This window comes from Petaurus breviceps, unplaced genomic scaffold (genome assembly GCF_028583685.1).
Source record: "Petaurus breviceps papuanus isolate PSGF00001 unplaced genomic scaffold, PetGlider_PUasm1.0 229, whole genome shotgun sequence".
Classification (NCBI taxonomy): Eukaryota; Metazoa; Chordata; class Mammalia; order Diprotodontia; family Petauridae; genus Petaurus; species Petaurus breviceps.
Genome location: NW_027185903.1, coordinates 24,875,917 through 24,899,575, shown reverse-complemented (window position 1 = coordinate 24,899,575; position 23,659 = coordinate 24,875,917). Strand labels below are relative to the sequence as shown.

Here is a 23,659-nt window from a genome sequence, read left to right as displayed (position 1 = left end):
ATATAAATTAATTAATTTGCATTAGCTGCCTGATAAAACTGTTAGTAACATCCATAACTTTACAGCATTTTTCTGAATTACAAATTGCATGAAAATAAGGCCCTTTTATAAGCCTGTTCTCAGAATCTTAATGTTCATATGGGTAGCAGTAGATCCCTACTTGTACGAGAGACATGTGCCTAGTTTTTAACCTTATTTTAAATGCATCAGGATAACCATTCTTAGAATTATACTGAACTTTTGTAAATGTTCTGTAAACTCAAATTTGCTTCAAACAAGATTTGCCAGTTAGGTAGTCCAACATCACTGTTAACTAGAGAGTAAAGGGACAACAAAAAAAGATAAATTAGAAATTGTCCTTTTTATAAATGATTGGGTTTGAATAGTGAATAGTTGAATAGTGTGGAAAGAATACTGTATGGGCAGTGAGTCACCCTGCTCTGTCATTAGCTGCGTGAACATGGGGAAGCTACTATGTCCTAACTTCAGTTCTGAAGCTTGACAATATTCTCCCCACTACCCCATGGTAGCCATGTCATACTGCTGTGAAATTTAAGATCCTTTATTGGCTGAAGTTCTGAAGTGTCCATTAGTAGATTAACTATCTAATGAACCACATTCTCCTCTCATTCCCTGCATAAAAATCTATGAAGAGCCGGATGTATCCACTGAGTTTATTAACTGAGGTTAAATTAGGTACAGATGGCCTAGGCTTTATTATTTCTTTTTTTGCCTTTTGGAGGGGGGAAGGTAGGGCAATTGGGGTTAAGTGACTTGCACGAGGTCACATGGCTAGTTGTGTGTCAAATGTCTGAGGCCGGATTTGAACTCAGGTCTTTCTGACTCCAGGGCTGGTGCTCTATTCACTGAGCCACTTAGCCGCCCTGGCTTTATTATTTCTTTACTGTTCTGAAATTGCTTTAACAGTCTTGATGATGAGAAGGAAGCCTTTCTTAATAATTGTGCTATATAAACAGTTTCTAGAAGTTAGCTAGCCTTAAAATTTTCCATGCAAAATTCTTATCCCCACTTAATGCAGAGCTATAAATGCACTGTCAGTTTTGACTTAAATGAAGACAATTCCCATTTTTCTTTTTGTCCTCTAGATAATGGACAACTATCTTGATACTGTAGTTAGCAAAAATGACTTACTTATTAATACTAATAGCCTCTACTTAATTTTTTTTTCAGAACACAGAATGATAACTTTATTCCAAGCCTTTCTCATTCCTAAACTCCATTCAAAAATGAATGGAGAAATTAAATCAATTCATATGTACTTTTTTATAAGGAATTTCATAGAAGTAAATTCTCATCTCTAAAAGTTATTCCATAGCTTAATTTATTAAACACATTATGAAAATCTACATTTGTATTTCAGCTTTTACATTTACAGTTCTAGGAGTTATTCCACATGATGCAATAAGGGCTTCCCACAGCCTTCCTTCCTATGGGGTGTTGCAAATACTGAAATGGCGAATCTGGCTCATTTAGCTCTCTACTCATTGCTTTCCCTTTTGCTGCTCAGCATTAAATGAGCTAGCAGTTTCCCAAAGTAAGCTAAAACAGGACTTCCTAAGGAGAGTTTGTTAATCTCCTTTTTGAACTCTGGGGAGGAGAGAGAGAACTCCTAGAGAGCTATATTTCTTCACCTAACAGAGTATTTACATAAAATGGCAAACATTCCTCTGAAGATTAATATGCAAAAAAAAAATAAGTGCTGCCATCTAAAAAGTGCAGGACACCCTCACCATACTTTTGGTGAGAACAAAATTTCTTGGTGACATTGATCACAAAGTGTTTGAAGGAGCTAAATGTGCACATGTTCTTCATGGCACAGCCGCCTCACTTTTTAGCTGTTTTCACTGTACAGGGAAACTATGCATTGGCTACTTTGCCTTAAAGCAGCCATATGACTCCACAAAACTACCCATAGACCATAGTTAACACACATGCATCAGAAGCCACTTTCTTTTAACAGTATATTGAATTTTTTCAGATTGTTTTTTAAGATTACCATTTTAAGTAATGGCACCCCATTTGTAAGAATCAGAATTGCACTATTCTCATTAATATCACACTGGCACATACACTGCTTATATCTGTATTACCCTAAGATACAACTCTTCTCAGTATTTTATTACCTTTTATTTTTATTTATTATATACATCAACTAATTTATATATTTGTACTTTACAAATAAAATGCTAAGAAAATTGAAACCACGCTTCACGTTAAAGTCATAATTCCATATTATTTTCTTTTTACACATTAAGATGGAATGGTCCAGTGGCTTTGTCCACTGTCACAGATTTTAGTTCCGTTCAGTGATATGGCACACATCCTCCAAAGTGAACTAATCACACACAAAAAAAGTCTCACACACATTAAAAATATACACACGATAAAGTTAATTTACACTGACAAATAAGGAATGTCATTTATTAAGGCTGTGCTTCATAAAGAGGAAATTTAGGATCAATAGCCTTCATCAAGGCACAGAACTGGAAGAGATGAGCACAGCTGTCTCTAGGAGAGGACAAGATATGTACAATCACTGATGAGGTATGCATGCACGCAAACACAATTTAAAACTGCTCAGTTGGTCTTTGTAGGAAAATTGAACAGTTTTAAGACCACAGTCTTAATTCATTATCAAAAAAAATTGGCAAGGATCTCCAAATGTAAGCTTCACAATTTGAGTAAATGAGACATTAAACAAAATGCTTCACAAATCCCAATCTTGTTTGGTTGTGCCTCCTGGTCTAGAAAGCATTTTGTAGACAAAGGAGTGTTTCACACAAATTGAAATGTCATTCTGGTGAAGAACTGGATTATTTCCACAGACGCTTTAAAAAAAGTTTTTAAATGTTCAAATGGCCCTTGTAGCCAAAGCAATAAATGTTAGAGTATGGAGGGCTCCAGGAATTCTAAATTGCTAAAGCAGCAAGTGCCCATTTTAAAGGGCTCTGGGTCTCTTCGGATTGATCTGCTTGCTGGCCAGTTCTTCTTCTTGTAGAGCTGCACGGAAAGATTTCACTTTATCTTGGAAAAAGAAAGAACAAAGGAATAAATATTATTTCATTCCATGTATAGAGAATGCATTGAACTATGTTCTGCATAGACAGCTAGGTGTTAAGAAAATAAGAGGTCTAATACAGAGGTGACAGGGCTAAAGCCCAGTGAAGTTTAAATGAGATTAAAATGCAAATGGAATATATATATATATATATATATATATATGTGTGTGTGTGTGTGTGTATATATAAAACAAAATAAATGAATATACAACAAAATAGATAACATTACATTCAAAAAACAAAGCCAATATGTGGCCTGTTGGGATCCTTATGTATATATAAGGGATCCTCCCCTGTTTCATTTTGAGTTTGACACCACTAGTGTTATACTCCAAACCCTTATTTTTAACCAATAGGCTTCTTTTACCCAATCTCTCAAAATTTTACCCTCACTCCCCATTTTCTACCCTCAAATTGAGGAGCTATAAATAGTGAACAAATGGCACCGACAAACCATAAAATAAACGTTATTTTATGGTTTAATAACTAAATATATTCATTGCCCAAATAATCAGTGATTTAAGAATTTAAATTTTTTTAGATTAAGTGATTTCAAAAATTATAGTGAACAACAGTTTACATTTTCTCCCACCTTACCTTTTAATAATTTTTCATTATATTTATTTTTAATCACAAGATGTTACTTTCAAGAGACTGGGGCAGGGGAGGAATATATGTCAAAAGGAGCTGACAGTTCATGCTTTTCAGACCTTTCTCACCTCTCTCCCCAAGGGGAAAAAAATGGTCTTTATAGGTTTTCAAGGATAAATCTCTAATAAGGACCCATGGAGATTCATATATTATGAGTACAGTTTAAGTTTTTACTAATAGTTCTGTGATCCCCATTACAGCATGAAATAATTATAAACCAGTGTATATATATATATATAAGTAATCACTTTTTCTGAAAGATAAAAAGAAAACTCTACCTCGAAGTTCAGTAAGAATGTCTATCTTCTGTTCAAGAATTGCTTCAAGCTGTGTAGCATATGAATCGACATCATAATCCACTTCTTCAGTCATTTCTAGGAGGGCTTTTTCATCTTCTAACCATCGAATAGATTCCTATTAAAGATGAGAAATTAAATACTTCAAGCTTCTTTACTGGAGACAGATTTTAACACATGCCCTCAACCAGAATCAAACTTTAGCATTTGCTTATTAGCAGCCAACAGAAAAGCCTCAATTTTTCCATTTAGGGGGATGTGGAAAGGAGAACGATTGCTGTCTGGCCCCTAAACTGACTCATGCCTCAGGAATTTCCCAAGCTTCACTGTAAGGCCTAGCATTAGAAAGCTTGGGTCACAAGTCAGAGGAAGGTCAGCTCCATTCTTAACAAAACAATAAGGATGCATTTTAAGTTTTCTCTTTAGATTTTTCATGGTTAAAAATAAAACTACTCATAAATATGCTTCATTTCTAAGACCCTCAAGAGCAGGGAAGAATGAGTTTAAAATCACTCAATTTCTTTGCCTGGTTCCAGGCACTGTATCAATTTTGAAGCTTCCAAGTCATCTCACCCCATTTACTGGACAAACTTGAGTCGCATTGTGGGGTGGCTGGGGGGAGGAGGAGGAAAGTCAACGTCAATTCCCAAATAGTGAAGCACAGTGAAAGGAATGTTTCAAAGTCACCCAAGATGCTAGGACCAACAAATGTCTGTATCAATTTTAGGGAAAAAAAAAAATCAAATCATTCAATAACTACCACTTCCCTATAGGCTAACACAATTTCTAATAGGTTCAGAAATATTTACTGCTGCTACAATGAGAGGTTGCCTACTGGTCCAATTATTTGCCTGAGAGCAATTTTATGTACCTAACACATGTGGGTAGCCCTAAGTTTCATTTAAACTGCACACAGCTATGCCTTTCATTTACAACTTTCATACTTTTATATAAACACCTGGAATTCAAATAGATTTAAGGTGAGCACCTTCCACAGTACATCTTCCCAAATACCCAGAGTAAACTTACTCAAATAATCATCTGCCATAGTCTCCTACATACTCTGGAAATGTTCTACACCACCTTCCAGTAAATATTGTAGCTTTTTTGTTACAGTAAATAAAATAAGAGAATGATGGGCTTTCTTTTCCTTTAGGGGAAAGGGTATTCCCTTAAGCACTTAAGAGCCTACTATGTGCTGGGCACTGTGCTAAGTGCTTTACAAATACATTTTAAATACTGTTCATAGGTTTTTATGCCTCAAAAAAAACTCTGTACTTAACAAAATTACATTATAACAAAAGGATGCATGACAGTAAAAAGCACTAAATAGGGAATGTCAAAAAGACCTGCTTTACAGAGGAAGACAGAAGCAAAATAAAAGCATTTTCTCCTGATGTGTTTCTGCTATGCCATCCTCCCAAGACAAAAGACTGACTGGAATCTAATTTTTTATCCTCTTTTTTTTTTGTCCTGAATATGTCTAAATTTAAAAAAAAAACATCCTTAAATCATATTTAGCATTTTGGGAGAAAAGACTTCAGTTAACTTTGGACTTAAGCATTTATGATACTTGTTAAGAGGGCCCATGCATGCACTCTGTTCTGCATTCTTTCTGATGCATGCCCCTGCTTCCATGTTTTGTACATATTCTTTTAAAATATTGATCTAATTAAAAGGTTCTCAGAGAAGCTGATATAAGTTTCATGATTAATTCCTATACTCAGAGGTGGGAGAAGAGCTAGAGAGAAAGCAATATCCATTAGGATATTATTCCAACAAAATTTTGAAAACCCATGCTTGAAGCCTTATCTGCTTAGAATTGTTGCATTTGTTTAAAAAAAAAAAACTGCCAAAACCTCCCCCCTCCAGCTTCCTTTGTCTACCTACATGAGTATAAAATTCCTAATAGCTGCTTAATATCTGTGGGCCATGTGAAACCAGTCAGTCATCTCTTGTCTGGACCTAGCTGGTTTCCTAGATCCAGGTATTGCACTTTCCTACACCAAGCCAAAATGGGGACCAGGGAATATTCGGCCATGAGGCAGAGAACACCCATACTGTACCCGTACTTAGTCTGCATACTATGAATAAGCCCCAAAGCAAAAACAAGTTTGTATAAGCATGTTCCTTGAAATCTCCAAACTACTACAGAAGTCACAGTGATTTTTGTAGTTTCCTCCCTTATTTCTCCCTCCCCCGTTTCCTACTCATTAGAATTATTTGAGATTTCTATCTTAAGAATTTCAGTTGTGAGAGACTGCCAATTCTTCTTGAGCCATTTTCCCTTTTGGAGTCAGTTTTTGGGGGATCATACCCATTTTACATTAGGAAGTTTTTGAAATCCACTTTCCTAAACTCCAGGACAATGTTTTCTAAACCATGTCACAAAACTGCAATGTGAAAGAATTCTGTGATAACATAGCTACTAGCAAAGCTTTTCCTCTCCAACAATGAAATTACCTATCAAAAATAAATCCAATAAATTTAGCATTAAAAAATTACAATCTTCTTTATTCCTGAGGTAATCTGTATCTCAGAGGCAGCTAAGTGGCACAGTGGATAGAGTGCTGAGGCCAGAGTCAAAAAGACTCATGTTTCTGCGAATCTGACCTCAAATACTCAGTAACTGTGCGACCCTGGTTAAGTCACTTAACCCTGTTTGCTTCAGTTTCCTTATCTGTGAAATGAGCTGGAGAAGGAGATGGCAAAGCATTCCAGTATCTTCACCAAGGAAACCCCAAATGGAGTCACAAAGAGTTGGAGAAAACTGAAACAACTGAACAATCTATACCCAGATCTCTCTCTCTCTTTCCCCCACCCCCACTCCAAGATGGCAATCACTTTTTTCCAACGTGGCTTTTCACATAACACCACTTAGCAAAAATCTTCTGTTGGTGAGAATGAGGTCTGGGATTCTCATTCACAATGATAGAACTGCCAAAAAGAGACCTTGCAGCTCAAACTCTATAATTCAACATCTACCCTCCTAATTCATTCTCCCTTCTCCTCCCTGCTCTGACAGCCTTTTAAGTGGCTCTAGTTATTAATGCCCGTCCAAATCTGCCAATAAATATGTGTGTGGGAGGTAGGTGGGGAACAACATCTTTTTAAACTTGCCAAGGAATAGGAGAAATACACCGCAGTTAAGAAGGTGACACATAAGTAGTTTTTACTCTGTGATATAAAGAAAGGTAACTGCTGGGCATTATGTAGTCTAGTATTATTACTGGCAAAAAAGACAAATGAAAAAAAATCTAAGTAATTCTTTGTCATTTATTAACATCATGCCACCCTTCTAAGCAGTTGTCTTTTCCCTTCCTTTTTATTGTGGATATGACTCTATTATATATCACATAAACATTTAAGGGACCTGCGGACACATGGAAAAACTTCTGAAAGTTTTAAACCAGCCCGCTGTACTGCTGTTAGAGGACTAAAAGACCTATCTCCCAGTCTGAAAGTCACATGAGAAGACAGTGTTCTGTTTTACCTGGAAGACTGCCCGGTGATCTTCTACAACCTGCTCTTCCATTTCTACCATCTGAGAGACAGCCTCATGAAAAGAGAACAGCTGTGGAGAAACCTCCTCCTCCTACAAAGAAAAAAAAGATCCCAGGGGATAATATTGGTGCTCTGTGGTTCGCCCCACCCCCAAAGGGGGTCTGGTAGACAAGATTAATATTTCCATACTATTATAATTAACATTTACCATGTCAATATAGAAACTTTCATAGTAAAATCGCATTCACTTCTGGAAGACCAAAAGATGAAACTCATTTATGCTAACAAATTTATAGATGTGGAAACAAGTAACTACCCACACTTAAAAGGTTTCCCTGCTAGGGGCGGCCAGGTGGTGCACTGAGTAAGAACACCAGCCCCAGAGTCAGGAGACCTTGGATCAAATCTGGGCTCAGATACTTGGCACCACACCCAGAAATAACTGGCCGTGTAACCTTGAGCAAGTTACTTAACCCCAATTGCTTTAAAAAAAAAAAAGAGGTTTCCCTGCAAGGTCTCACTAAACAACACCCCTTCAAATCCATCCCACAAAAAACCAACAACTATATAGAAACATATCAGTTGTATGAAGTGAGACAGACAGGAGGAAATATTCACCTGCTAAATCCCACGCTTAAAACAAAAGGGGTCACCCAACATCTTCTGACATCCATTATCATATTTTCTGTTTCAAAGTTTAATGGACCCCCCAGCTTTAAAACATACTTCAGATTATCTTTGCACAGAATTTAAAACTACAGTAGTCTATAAAACCTTTCACCAGTTCATCAGTGACATCAGCATTAGCATCATAGTAGCTAACACACCATACATTATCTCACTGGATTTATAACAGTTCTGTGAGGGATGGAAAGTACTATAGGTATTTAATGCTTGAAGCACCAGAATGGGAAGTATTAGAAGTATTAGTCTTCCCCATTTTACAGAAAATAAAGCTTAGACTCAGGTTTTATCCAGGGTCACACAGTTCAGTGAGTTTCAGAGGCAGAATCTGAATCCAGGTCTCTCCTGACTTTAAGTCCAGTAGTCTTTCCATTACATCACTTTGCCTCTTAAAGACAGAGCTAATGTAACTCATAACAGTGAAAAAATATTTTAATGAACAGTATTTCTGAGGCGTAATCTATGTATTCTTGAAGTTTACTAAAATGTTTTTGGATTTTCCAACCCTTATGAAAAAGTTGGTCATATGTTCTGATTGAAAAAAATTAATTCAAATCAGCCTAGCTATGAATTCATCTTTTCCTTAAAGCTCAAGAAGAGGTGTCCTGCTGTTAAGCAGCAAAAAGTTTTTAGTGAAGTCCCCAAATCTTTAAAACTGGTCACAAGTAAAACTCTATTATTCTTACTATCACATCATCTTATGCCATCATAAAGGGAGAGAGAATTTTCAGTTGAAATTTTCATCTTGAGAAGCAATCTTAAGTTCCTGTGATCTTTATAGAGTTTGAACCTTCAGTCCAAATGATCTTAATATTAATAACGAAACTACCAAGTATTCTACCGAGTCCTCTACTGTAAGTGCCTCTGTGGGGCTTTCAGGTAACCCTGAGTGCTTGTCACTGGCAGCAATGTTAAGTCCTAAAGTTGGAAACGCTTCAAAACAAGAGTCCAACAACAAACTAAAATGTTTGTGAAGGATGAGCCTAGATTGAGAGAGGTTTTTGGCATCAGAAAGCTAGTTACTGGGTGAAGTGGGTTTTGTTTTGTTTTGCCACTGCATCTTATGACACTTTACTCTAAAAGACTGTTATCAAGATCAGTGAACAGCGTACCCACCAGGATGAAAATACTCTTAAAAGTCACTTTCATCCCTTTTTCAACGATTCCTTTTCTATCACTATTACCATTATTCTTCTTCTAACCATCCTGTGCTAGAAACCTTATATTTTCCTATAACTGTCCCTCGTCTTAAGTCTGTCAAGTTTTACTGCTTTTTTTTTCTTTTGAAAACCCTCTCAGAACTCTGCAGCATCTCCATTCATTAATCTACTTGAGGCCCTGAATTACTGAAATAATAGAATATTTATTTATGTAATGTTTTAAAGTTTTTAAAGAGAGTATAAGAATATTTTAACCTTATGAAAAATATGTGATATAGGTACTATAAATAAGTACTGTTATTCCCATTTTACATATGGGGAAAATGAGGTTTAGGTGACCTGACTTGGCTATATTTACACTGCTAAGTATGGAAGGTAGACTTTGAACCCAGACCTTCCTGACTCCCAAGTATAACAACTCTATTCACTACACCAAAACAGCTCCTCAAACACTTTTTAAATCTCTCACCCCTCCCTCAAACACAAATTATACCACAATTAGAGTTAACTGATCTTAAAAACATCAAACAAGATAAAAGTATTGTAGTGAATAATAACAGAGGTAACAGTCTGAGCTATATAATCTTATTAGGAAAACAGGTATAATAAATAACCTTGACTAAAGGATGAGATCAATATTTATGTATTAACAATTAATCAAATAAAACCAATTAATTAAAAGAAACCATTAACTAGGATACAAAATTAGGTAATCTGATTTTTAACAGGAGGAAAGATTAGGAACTTTCCAAGTAGGGAGAGGGAGAGTGAACACCAGGTACAATTCTCTGAAATCAGAAAAAAGGTGGGCCCCTCCCCACCACCAAGTGTCTGTACTTAATCAAAGGAACATGGAAACAGCAAGTAACTAACCAGTACGGGACCAGTTTTCAGATAAGTCAGATGGGGTTGCTTCAGATGTATAATTGTGAGACAACCCCTTGCTTCAATCTTTAGATATGACTGGATTTGTGGTCAACATAATCTAGGTCCTTAGTTAAGGGTCTCTAAGGGTGTGTGCGTGTGGTGTGTGTGTGTGTGTGTGTGTGTATATGTGTACGTGTGTACAAGTACCAACACAAAATCAGGGACTGATTTCTGGAGTTGTTGGTATTGTCTAGACCAATGGTACACATAACTATAGGCCTCAGGCCAAATAAAGACAGGCAAAGAATACTTTTTACGTTTTAAAGACTTTTCTATTTAAAAATTTAAAAACCTATTTTTAGCTCGCCAGCCAAATTTGTCCATATAACTGTGGTTTATCAATCCCTAGTCTAGACTTACGTAATGGAGAAAATGCTACAAAGCAGATTTAATTCAGAATGATAAAAATTTGATATTTTAAAAAAGAAATTTTAATCTTGAAAATGTTATTCTTCACCCCTGTTAAGCTAGTCTTCTCACTGTCAACCACATATGCTTTGTCCATCAATGAACATTTTTGTGCTTTTTGCTAGTACTTTGCCATTGCTTAGAATGTCTTCCTCTTCCCCTCTGCCTAGCCAAACCTCTCTCACCCTTCAAGGTTTACTAGTTCAAATCCATCTCACCATTAAGCCTTTCCAGACTGTTAGTCTATACTGTTATGTATACCTTAGAGCTTAGCATTTAACTTTTTACAATTATTTCAAATATATTAAACTGTACTCTCAAAACAAGGCATAATTTTTTTGTTTTTCACGCTGTTTAAAAGCACAGTGTTAGACATAATACAGGCACTCAACCTCACAGAATGGTAATTTTTACTCTTCCTTCACTTAGACTACAAAAGTTGGCTGGTATATCCCAGATGTCCATTTCAAAGAAGCACTAAAAGATGTGTAAAATCTAGAGCCAATACTTTTCCTGGAAGGGCCTGAATTTCTCTGTAGCCTCTCTTTACAAGTCATAGGAACTAGGCAAGATCCCCAGTTGATATAAATATTCTTTTACTGAATGAAACTCTTCTGATCATTTCCCACCTGGCTGAGGTCTTAGATTTTACGATCTCCAGAAACTTTTCACTGTACAAGATGACATCAACTCTGAAACTCACACTTCCTCAGCATCCCTGCCCCTGGGGTCCCTTCCCTCCCTCTGGTTGGAGCGGCATGGAAGTATTTCAATTCATCATTTCCCAACTTATACCATCTGAAGTTATAATTATGTAAAATATGGTTACATTGGTTCCAGTCCACTGGAAATGTAAGGTGCAAGTGGAACCCCACTTTAGGGGTCCCATTATTTGCATTAATTGGGACCTATCTGAACTCATTCGAATTCTTTTCAATTGCTTAAAAGGAAATGATAAGGGCAGCTAAGTGGTGGCGCAGTAAGTAAGAGTGCTGGCCCCGGCATTGGGAGACCCGGGATTGGTTCCGGCCTCAGATACTTAACACCCACACAAAAATACTGGCCGTGCAAACTTGAGCAAGTTAGTTAACCCCAATTGCTTTAAAAAAAAAAAAAGGAAATGATAAAGTATAACAGTGGCATATGTCAAGACCTGTAAGATTACTTAAAAACAATTTAAGAAAGTAGTCTTAAGTCTATTAGGTCATAATGCTGTTAAATCAAGGCAGTTCTGTTAAGTTACTTACATTTTGTTCACAAAGGAGTTTTAGGTCATCTCTCTGAGGTGAACTCCCTACACCCCACTGTGTCTCTATATCATCAATTTGATTTGGAGGATGATGCATAATTGGACGGCCATCACCAGCAGCAGCTGGATCTACAGTCAATTCTTTTACCCTAAAAATATACAGAGGATACTGTAAATGAGCAAAGATTCATTCAGTAATACAATACCAAAGTTTTGTGATTTATAGGTACTTTAATTCACTTACCAAGAATGATGATGGCAACTTCATAAGTTATTATTTTTCTGAAGTATGGAAGAACACTTAGTAAAATGGTTATTTGCCTTTCTAATTTAATTTAGACTACTTCACAATCACTTTAACATTTTTATGTCATTTAATCACTATAAAAATAAACATTTACTATATATAAATAAGGTATGGGGAAGGGGGGATTAGGAAACATTTCAATGACTAATGAATTTCAATAATGGGAAAAAGATAGTATGGTATAGTGTTAAGAACACTGAATTTAAAGAGATATGAAACCTGATTACTTTTAGCCCTACAACTTCTAATGTGATTTTATGCAGATTATTTAATCTATGTTTCCTCATTTGTAAAATGGGGATAATAGCTCCCTTATCCTACACCTCACAGGCCACTGTGAGGCTTATAGGAAATAATTTATGAGTGCTATATAAATAAGGTTTTATTGGTGTTACTATTACTATTATTATACAATTAGGCAACATTTTTTTTTTAAAGCAATCGGGGTTAAGTAACTTGCTCAAGGTTATACGGCCAGTTATTTCTGGGTGTGGTGCTGAATATCTGAGCCCGTATTTGAACCCAGGTCATCCCGACTCTGGGGCTGGTGCTCTTACTCATTGCACCACCTGGCCATCCCTAAGCAATTGGGGTTAAGTAACTTGCTCAAGGTTACATGGCCAGGTGTTTCTGGGTAGGTGCTAAGTGTCTGAGCCTGGATTCGATCCCAGGTCATCCCGACTCTGGGGCCAGTGGGGCCAGTGCTCTTACTGCGCTACCTGGCCGCCCCTAAGCAACATTTTAAACACCTGGTCAATGTCATTTTTACAAAATACTTTGGCATGGAAAACATGGCATAACTGAAGGTTTTTGGAAGACAAATACTTTTTATTTAATCTTTTTTAAGTACTAAGATTATATTTCTGCCACAAAGGAGAAAATATATGCAGCAATTACTAATTTTTCTTTTATTAAGAAAAAACCCTTTAAAATTGTTACTTTTAAAAATGGATAAATTTATCTATCACTTAGACATTTACAAATTTAGAGTGGTATGGTTTTCAAGTTAGGGATATTTTACTGTTTGAAGGAAAGAAAAAATTCATAAAAAGAACACATTGTAACATTTTTAAACAAATGGCATAAAATGATTTAGCACATGACTGCCATTTTAATTAAGGTTACTAAAAGACTACCTCATTTACTATAAAATTACGTAAGCCAGAACTATTCTATTTAATATATACAAAGGTGACATCATCATTTATAAAAATCACATAAATATGAAGGGAATTATGCGAGCTTGGATTCTATGGGAATAATTTAGAAACACAAATGAATAACAACAAAAAAGATAACGATCATGCAGGACCACCACCACCTGCCAAATGAAATGAGAATGACAAAATATATAATGGTTTAAGGCAAGGAAGTAAGATGTTTTGTTTTAAAATTTATCTCAAAAGAAAAACTTAAAACAATAAAGATCTTATGCATAGAATGATGTAGACCTGGTGATCGAAGGAGAAAAGTCGTCATACTCATAGGAAGGAGAGAGATCAGAGCGACTGCCACTACCCTGTGAGAAGGGAATGTCTGATGGACTAATTCCAAACTCCTTTACTCTGCAGCACCAGAACAGCAGCAAATTGAAAGAAAATCTTCTTGTAAAGACAGTTGTATAAAATGTAAATTCCATATTCTCATTTATCACTTACTGAAATTGTCTAAGAAGTAAAATCAAACATTTTTTGTTTCCTAAGCTATAAAACAGTAAGATGGTATTCCTCTTCTGTTGTATTCAGGAGCCAATCTCTTCCTACCTGATGACAAATCTTGCTCCCTCTGTTTCTTATGTTTCGTATTCTTCTATGGCAAACTTTTCTCCTCCTCATGCCCCTTCCTAGAAGCCTGTCTTAATCTCATGAACATGTTCCTTTATATCACTCCCTTTTTGAGCTACATTCTTATTCTTTTTTTAAACTTTCCTTCCATTACTAATTCATACAGAATGTTTTTTAAACTTAAACATCAACATTTCCTCAATTTCAGCATTGCAGTCCTCACAACTGAATTCTAAAATGGCTTTTGCTAAAGTCACCAATGATCTCTTTCTAGCTTTACATTCATGTTTCTTTGATTCAATGATCAAACCTTCTTTTTTAGCAATTGGGGTTAACTTGCTCAAGGTTACACGGCCAGTTATTTTTTTGTGTGGGTGCCAAGTATCTGAGGCCGGAACCAATCCCTGGGTCTCCCAATGCCGGCGCTGGCGCTCTTACTCACTGCGCCACCTGCCTGCCCCAAACCTTATTTTTCTACCCAGTCCTTGCCTGGCTTCAGCCTGCACCATAATCTCTGATTAATTCTATTTTGTTTCATCATGGTTATCATTAATGTTCAGAGAATTTATACCTAGTCAATGGTACAATTACTCAGGTTTTCTGGCCCTTCAACATTAATAATTTTTACTTTCTTGAGAAACTCATTTACTGCAGTTACAATACTGTCTGCAATTTACTACAAAATCTCTACCTCCAACTCTTCAGTCTTTCCATTATAAAATGAAAGCATGACAAAATATTAGCACGTCTAAAAATCCAAACTAAGGTACTTAAAAAGTATTCTACAAATAATATGACAATTTCAAGATTTTATATTTCAGACAAAAATAGGAATCTAATTAGATCCTGAGTAAATTTCAATGAGTTTATTTAGTCTGTTATTTAAGACCATTATTAAAACACATAAAATGACCGATTATTTTCTACATCTTGGGAGAACTAAAGAATAAAATGAACCTTAATGAAACAAAATTTTTTTAAACTACAAGAGTACTGAAATAGTAGTAGAATGGGTTATCAAAAGACACTTGTGGGTTGTCTTGAAAAATCAGCAAAAATGTAATGAATGGATAAACATCCCTCACAATTAGACATTCCTTTTCTTAAGATCCTTTCTAGCTCTATGATTCACTAATTTTTTTTTAACCATTTAAAAAATCGTGGCAGTCAAATGTTAAAGCTTACTAGTCAATGAAAAGTCTCTAATCTTTATTTAAGTAAGATGTAACTTTTCTGTATCTTGTTCTAAAAGGGAAGTTTAGTTTTTTACTACCAATCATTTTTTTATCCCAATTTTATTTACCTTTTTTTTTACTCCCAATTATTTTATCTTAATTTCATTTACCTTTCAGAAAGCAATCTCTCAAGATCCTCTTTGTCAGGAGAGGTTGCATAGCATTGGGAAAGATTTTTTAAAATGGAGCTATTCCAAAAAGCATGGTATTATGCTAACTTCTATGATATGACATGGCAATATTCAAAAGTATATCTGTTTCTCTATCCCTGCCAATATATGAGTCCTATGTGAATATTAGGAGTTTCTTTCTTAAGGATAAAATCCTAAATACCTTGAAAATCAATTTTAAGGTATTAAGGTTTTAACTCTATTTAGGATTCAAATGATAGATGAGGGTTATATTTAGAAATGGATTTACAGTTTTTACATTACAAATACAATGTACTGATAATGGTAAGCTTATGTATTCTAGTAAGACATTGACAGCTAATAATCTAGTATTTAGTAAGCAAATATATACCAGGCACTAGAGATACAAATATGAAACACAATTCTGCCCTGATGGAGTTTATATTTCACTACATAAAGAAAGAAAATTAAAGCGATTTCCATTTTAACCTTCAATATAAATTTTAAAAAAATCTGAACTCCAAGTCAGTTTAAATGTATTTGTGTAAGTCAGGAAATGAAAAAAGAACCTAGCCAAAGCCAATGGATCACAAAGACTAAATGTTCTGTAGAAACCAAAGTAAATAAATGGGCTCCAATCCAAATTCTATTAAATACATCCATATCAGGAGCTTCCAAATGTTAAGTACTGATCAAGTAGAAATTACTTTGCTGATGCTACTGACTTGAACTGCCCAATCCAGAATCGTCATATATGATGGGGTCTGTAGTGTCAGTGTGTTTGGGCTGGCTTTAATGGGTATTTGTGCATTTTCTTTGTATCCTCAGTGCCATTTACACAGTAAATGTTTGTTAACTGATTGTTTAAATAAACAGGAACAAAAGACTCATAAAAAACAGTGCAATAAAATTTCTATTGCTATCACTTGATCCCTTCCATAACTAATTTTGACATTAGAAGAACACTTAAAATTATATAAATGTTCAGAAATTTTTTAAAAATCATGCATAATAAGGGTTTGTGAAACATCTACTTGCAAAGAATGGAGGTCTTAATATAATTAGGTTGAATTTTCATAACTGTGCTTTAAATGTAGTCAAATCTCTCCTATCCCCCCTTAAATTCCCAAATGGAAAACTACTTGCCATACCTATTTGCGTATCTTAATGTATTAAGAGTATTTTCACAAGATGCCATCCCTGGAGAGATGGTAGCAATCTAGGGGAAAACAGAATGCAAAAGTCAAGGAAGTCTGTGGTAAACGATCAAGACAACAGAAACTGAATAGTAGGTCTAATACACTGATAAAGGTGAAGATTCTGTCAATGAGATATGAAGAAATTAAATTCATAAAGTACCTATATGTTTCCTCTCATTTGTAGCTAAATTTCCTTGAGAAAGTTGCTTATAATGGGTGCCTCCACTCACTTTTCTCTCACCCTGTCTCCTCCAGAAGATTGCTGTCTCTTATCCCTCCATTCTCTCCCTAATCTTTACCCTCTTCCTGCCTGCCAATTGCTTCCCTATTGCCTATAAACACATTCATGTCTCCCCCATCCCCCAAAAGCCCTCATTTGATGGGCCTATCCCCACTAGCTATTGTTTGTTCTATGCTTCTCATTTCCGTGGCTAAACTCCTCCAGATGGCTATTTATTCCTGGTACCACCACTTCCTTTCTTCTTACTCTTTGCAATCTGCTTTCCAACATCATGGTTCTATTTAAACTACTGCCTCCAAAGTTAGTAGTGATCTCTTGACTAACAAATCTAAAGGCCTTTTCTTAATCTGAATCTTTCTTGACTTCTCTGCAGCCTGTGACACTGTCAACCACTCTCTCTTTTTTTTTAAAGCAATTGGGGTTAAGTAACTTGCTCAAGGTTACACGGCCAGTTACTTTGTGTGGGTGCCAAGTATCTGAGGCCAGAACCAAACCCGGGTCTGCTGGCGCTCTTACTCACTGCGCCACCTGGCCACCCCAATCACTCGTTCTTCTCTAGGTTTTTGTGACACTGCTTTGTCCTGGTTCTGTTTAACTGCTCCTTCTCAATCTCATTTGCTGATCTTCATGTACACATCATATACATGAGGTTCCCCAAAGCTCTATCTTGGGTCTTCTTCTTTTCTCCCTCTATAATATTTCACTTGGGTGATCTCATCACCTCCCTTGCATTCAATTATTATCTCTAAACAGATGATTCAGATCTATCTACTTCTCTAACACTAACCTCTCTCCTGACCTACAGTATCCCATCTTCAACTGCCTATTAGGCATCTTCAATAGGATGTTTCATATATATGTTTTAAAACCAACACATACAAAACTGAACTCATTATCTTTCTTCCCAAAATTACCCTTCTTTTTAAGTACTACTGTAGGGGATACTACTATGTTCTAGTTACCTATGCTCACAACCTTGGTGTCATACTGGACTCATTTCTCTTACCACCCTGCTCTAAATCTAATCAGTTGTCGTCTTGTTATTTCCACTTTTTTAACACGTCCCTCCAATATGCTTTCTTCTCTACTGATATTATTAACTGGGGCAAGTCCTTGTCACTTTGATGTCTAGACTAACAACTGAAATGCTAACCTGCACCATGGAATTCTTTTGGAATGATATGTAATAGCTATAAGGAGAGTAAGAGTGAGTGTGAGTGTGTGTGTGTATGTACATGCACAATCTATGATTATATTACTGTAGAGTTCCTACTAAGGAAAGTCCCTCTAACAATGAAGATCAGTAATTGTTCTGCAACTTTAGATTTTAGAGTGTTTATAAAGACACTGAGAGGTCTAGTAACTCTCCCATTTTACAGTATATCAGAGGTGGGACTTGAATCCAGGACTTCTAAGGCTGGGGAGAGAGTGGGGAGAAAAGGAAATAAGCATTTATATAGCACTTAATATGTGCCAGGAACAGTGCTAAGCACTTTACATATATTATCTCATTTGATACCCAAAACAACCCTTAAAATTTTTAAAACTCCCATTTTACAATTGGGTCAATTGAGGCAAATAGAGGTTAAATAACTTACCAAGTGTCACAAAGCTATAAAATATATAAGGTTGATTTGAACTCAGGTCTTCCTGACTTCAGGTTTAGTGTTCTATACAATGGACCACCAGCTACCTTGGACTAGCTGGTCTTTACTCACTATAGCAAATTGCACATCTGTTTCTCACTCTATGTTAGAAGTTGTTAACTTGGAATCTGTGAACTTTAAAAAAATACTTTAACAACTATATTTCAACATAATCAACTTCCTCTGTAATCTTATGAATTTTGTTTTATGCATTTAGCATTTAAAAGCATTATTTTAAGAAAGGGTCTATAGGGCTTCTATCATTCCACCAAAGGGGGTCAAGGACATAAAAAAAAGTTAAGAAAGAATCCTTGGGGGCAGCTAGGTGGCAAAGTAAATAGAGCACCAGCCCTGGAGTCAGGAGGACCTGAGTACAAATCCAGCCTCAGACATTTAACACAAAACTTGCCATGTAACTTGGGCAAGTCATTTAACCCCAACTGCCCTGTCTTCCCCACTCCAAAGGAAAAAAAAAAAGAACCGTTGCTGCCTTTATTTTGAAGACAAGTATGATGCCAACAAAAATGTTATGATGACTGCTATTTAAGTCTGTATATCTATCACTATGCTACTTTTGTTCACGTCTACATGTCCCCATGTGCCCACCCATGAGGGTCCTTGATGTGCTGGGGGCCCTTCTTTAAGTGTCTTGTTACAAAAGTATGTGTATTTACATACATAGATATACATCTCTGTGCATGCATACACACACACACACACCTCTACATATCTATATATCTATTTTGTTTTTTGGTTTGAGCCACTGATGTGGACTGTTAACTTACCTGTAACTGACAGTTTTAGAGAGCTGCTTAGGAAAGTGAAAATGAAAGGATTTTCTGTAGTGAAATAGTCTATGTTGGAGGTAGGACTGTGACCCTAGAATTCTTGACCTCTATCAGCTTTGCTGCACTGACTCTTAAGCAAATATGTGTATATATATTAGTATAAACATATGTATAAACATGTCTTTTATTAGTGGCAATGTGCCAAAGTGTATAAAGCACTAGGCTTGGAGTCAGGAGAAATGGGTTCAAATCCTGCCTGACACTTACAAACTTACCAGCCATGTGATGCTATGCTATCTACTCTCCCCCAACAATGATTCCTTTAAGGCCTACATGCCTGAAACAGTTTCATAGGTCCTAACATCAAATTATAGGAGGAAGGGGAAAGACTTGTGCTACCAAAATCACAGATCTGGCATGTATTAGGACAAATTTTACTTAAAATTTGCTCATTTTCAAGCAAAAATAGAAATGCTTCTATTTATTCCCATGATATAATTTTAGCACATTACATTTTAAAACCCCTTTTTTTTTAAAAACTGTGAACTTATCAACAAATCTAAACATTTCAATATGCAAGGGAAAAGACTATCAAAGAAACTGAACTTTTGCTATATTTTTTAAAAAGCATAAATATTAAATTTAACAAGTAGCTACTAAATTTCTCTAATTGTGTAAACACCTCCTCTTATTCTCCATGTCCTTTCAAGTGTCTTGATGTTCTTTTTTGTATTTCTATAACTAACACTAACCTAAACAACTCTGTCCAAAACAGCTTTCCTTTGCAAGAAAATTTAAATATTTCATTTTTATAAATGCCTTATCATTCAAATACAACTTTATTATCTGTGAAGTTGCAATTTTGATAGTTTTGAGTTTTATATTATTTACTTTATCATCCTTGATGTGAAGAGATTAAGTGCCCCAGGGGTAATGAGTTTCAACACTGTAGAAGGCAGAAAGGTTTTAAGTGACAGGGAGAAGAAAAACTTTAGTTACCTGCACTTTACCCATTCTCTCTAAAAGGTACAAAGAGAAGCAACTGAGGCTTAAAAAAAACTCTCTTAAACTGAACTTGCAGTTAGTAGGCAATGTACTTTTCTAAGAGGTATGCCTCTTACTAAGGGGATGGGAAGGTTTAATTATTTTTGGCTGGATTTTGGTTCGAATTTCATTTATGTAATACAAATAGGCATGTGCTGTACAAACTGTAGTCTTGGAGAGCTGCCTACTCTAAGGGTTAATGATGTAAATGAAAACCAGTTGTACAGTGGAAAGAAAACTGATTTGGAGTTCTAAAACCTAAACCTGGGTTCTGCTCCCAGCTCTTCCATTTGCATGACCTTGGGCAAAACCATTTCACTCCTCTAGGCCAGAGTTTGCAATTAAGGGACTGGATTAGATGGCTTTTAAGGTCCCTTCCCTATCTAAATCTATGATCCTAAGACTGGGGAAATGATATTTTTTTTGGTATATGTGTTCCATGTAACAGAGGATGATCAAAATGTACTCAAAGAATTCGTCCTGAGATTAGTCAGCCATTTCACCCTCTTCTCTGACCCCCCGTGCACCAAACAAAAACTTACCATGCATGTGCGGGAGTTTTCTCCTATGAATGAATCTCTTAGCACCTGAGTGAGTTTACTTGCTCTGAAGGGAGTATGAGGTTTATTTCTACCTAAGGCTCTGATGCACTCCTGAAAATTAAGAAATCAAGGTTTACATTTCAGTCTTTCATGAGATTTCCCTCCTCCTAATCAAACCGACATATTTAAAAACTACTCTTGACATAGCTCCTATGTAATACTACAAGTTTTACTGATATCTATAAATCTTCTGAAAATTCTCATAGGTGTTTCAAAATTCTAAGGACATTGAAGAAATGAAAGTATAGTAAGAGAAAATGTTTCAATGCTTTATTGAAATACTTTTAAAAACTGCTGAGATTTTTAGAATCTCAGAAACAACAATAAACAATAAAAAGAACTTGTATATTATAAAAGTGAAACAGAAGTGTTAGACTTCAAGTCTTTTGGAACCCTCAACAACTACTGTAGGTCACTGAGACCAAACCCATTTAATTTGAATAGGTTGAAAAAAATTTTTTAAAACAAGTTATGCAGACAAGAGTCACATTGCCAAGACATATAAAGAACTGACTAAAACCTACAGGAGTTAAGAGCCATTTTCCAACTGATAAATGATAATTATATGAACTGGCAGTTTTCTAAGGAAGGAATCAGAGCAGTCGATAGCTATATGAAAAAATGCTCCAAATGACTAATAATGAGAAAAAAATTAAAGCAATGCTGAGGTTCCACATCACACCCATCAGCTTGGCAAAGCTGACAAAAAAAAAAGTAATTTGGAAGTATGAACAAAAAAGTTGATAAACTCAGTATATTCAGATAAACTAGTGATACCACAATTAATTCTATGCCTCAAAGAGATCAAAGAGGAAAAAAAGTACTTGTATGTGCAAAAATACTTATAGCAGTTTTTTTGTGGTAAAAAATGGAAACCAACAGGGTGCCCACCAATTGTGGAATGGCCGAACAAATCATGGCACATTAATGTAATAAAAAAGTAGTTTACCATAAGATATGATGAAAGGGATAATAGCTTCAGTGAAAACTGCGTTTGTATGAAGTGAGCAGAACTAGCAGAACAATTTGTATAATTACAAAAACATTAAAACAATTTTTAAAGCCTTGAGGATCATGAAGCATGCTATTACTTCCCAAAAGAGGTTGTAAGACTCATGATACAGAATTAGAAAAGTTTTTGGACGTGGCCAATTTGAGAATTTGTTTTGTTGTACTATGCATGTTTGTTTCTTACAAGGGATTTTTCTTTTTTTTCCCCCAATGGTAGAGAAAGATAAAAAATCAACAGCAAAAATCAAATATCTGTATATATGTGTGTATATATATATATATGTATATTTATAAATAAAATATAATAAAACCAAGAAAGATAACTTATTTAGCAAAAACAAAGAAAGGAAAAAACTGTCCTCTCACAAACTATCTTCTATTGTCTAATCACCACTTAGTAGGAAAATCACTTGTAGTGGATTTAGGAGATATAATTACTTTCTTTTTGTTTATTATAAAATACCAGAATTTTTGTCTCATACATGGTAAATGTTTTATAGATATTTAATTGAATGAAATAAGTGCAAATTAATATTTGTTAACCATGTTTTTACTGAATGATACTTTTAAAAATAGACTTATCAGGGAGGGGGAGGAGAAGTCTCTTGTTTCTGTAGTATGTAAACTGAGAATAGATAATTATCAGTCATTGTTTAATGACTTTTGAGTATGAGGTTATCAGATGACTTCTTAAGGTTTCTTTAAAATGCTCAAGTTCTATGATTGGAGGGCTAAAATTGAAAGAATTATCACAGAAACATTAAAACTTAAGACTTAAACAAGAGAACAAATTGTAGGTCTCTTTTAGACTCAAAGAATGAAGTCTTTTTCTTCAATTTAAAATAAAAGTCCACAAAAGCCTATTTTAACACTTCATACCTGAGTTCCCAAACCTATGCCAGTGGAGTTTCTCCAGATGCCTCTTTTTGCAGACACTGCTCTGATTGTATCTAGCTCTGGAACCCTACAAGACCTCATCAATAAGACCCAAAGTCATTGAAAAGATCTGTTTAGTTATCTACACAGTAAAAAAAAAAGAACCAGATGGAAAGTATGTGGGACATTAAGCAGTATTTTCTATAACCCCAAACTGCTCCTTGCCACATATGCCCTTATTTTCTAACTTTCAAATTTTTTAAACAAATATAGTCAATAATATAAACAATATAAAATAATTATTTGAACATTTTTTAAGCTGCCAATGATGGTTTATATATCTATGAACCACAGAAGACTGTTCTCAGAAGAATCAAAATTGAATATGATTTGAAGGTCAATCAATGCAAAGATGCACAGCTGGCATAAGCTGGTTACAGTATATTCAACAATTTCCAAGACTAAAAAAATATCAAGGACACATACAACATAAATATATGGAGCTATATGTATGTATTACAAGGGACAATCCAATATGCAACAGGAATGCTGTATTTGTAGCCATAAAACATTCAAAGAACCAGAAGGTATTCTTAGATGTGTTTGGGAAGAAATATTCACAATTTGGGGGCGGCTAGGTGGTGCAGTGAATAGAGCACCCACCCTGGAGTCAGGAGGACCTGAGCTCAAATCTGGCCTCAGACACTTAACACAAAAACTAGCTGTGTGACCTTGAGCAAGTCACTTAACCCCAATTGCCCTCCAAAAAAAAAAAGACATATCCACAATTAATGAGACAATAGATCCATCAAAACAAATCTTTAAGGTGACAGCTT

The 23,659-nt window shown here is 35.4% G+C and overlaps 1 protein-coding gene across 3 annotated transcripts in view; it reads right to left on the bottom strand.

Annotated features, from left to right (window-relative positions):
* Nucleotides 1-1,325: 1,325 nt before the first annotated feature.
* The window catches only part of KIF2A (kinesin family member 2A), a 97,514-nt gene continuing 75,180 nt past the window's right edge, over nucleotides 1,326-23,659 (bottom strand). For 2 of the 3 annotated variants that reach the window (XM_069096376.1, XM_069096377.1), the window contains exons 15-20: nucleotides 20,877-20,987; nucleotides 16,568-16,635; nucleotides 11,958-12,108; nucleotides 7,521-7,622; nucleotides 4,010-4,145; nucleotides 1,326-3,045 (exon numbers count right to left, since the gene is read on the bottom strand). In XM_069096376.1, the coding sequence (XP_068952477.1) occupies nucleotides 2,960-3,045; nucleotides 4,010-4,145; nucleotides 7,521-7,622; nucleotides 11,958-12,108; nucleotides 16,568-16,635; nucleotides 20,877-20,987 (654 nt within the window). In that variant the 3' untranslated portion in view covers nucleotides 1,326-2,959. Of the gene's footprint in view, nucleotides 3,046-4,009; nucleotides 4,146-7,520; nucleotides 7,623-11,957; nucleotides 12,109-13,717; nucleotides 13,832-16,567; nucleotides 16,636-20,876; nucleotides 20,988-23,659 lie in introns of all 3 variants that reach the window. The other variant, XM_069096378.1, reaches the window with a different exon arrangement.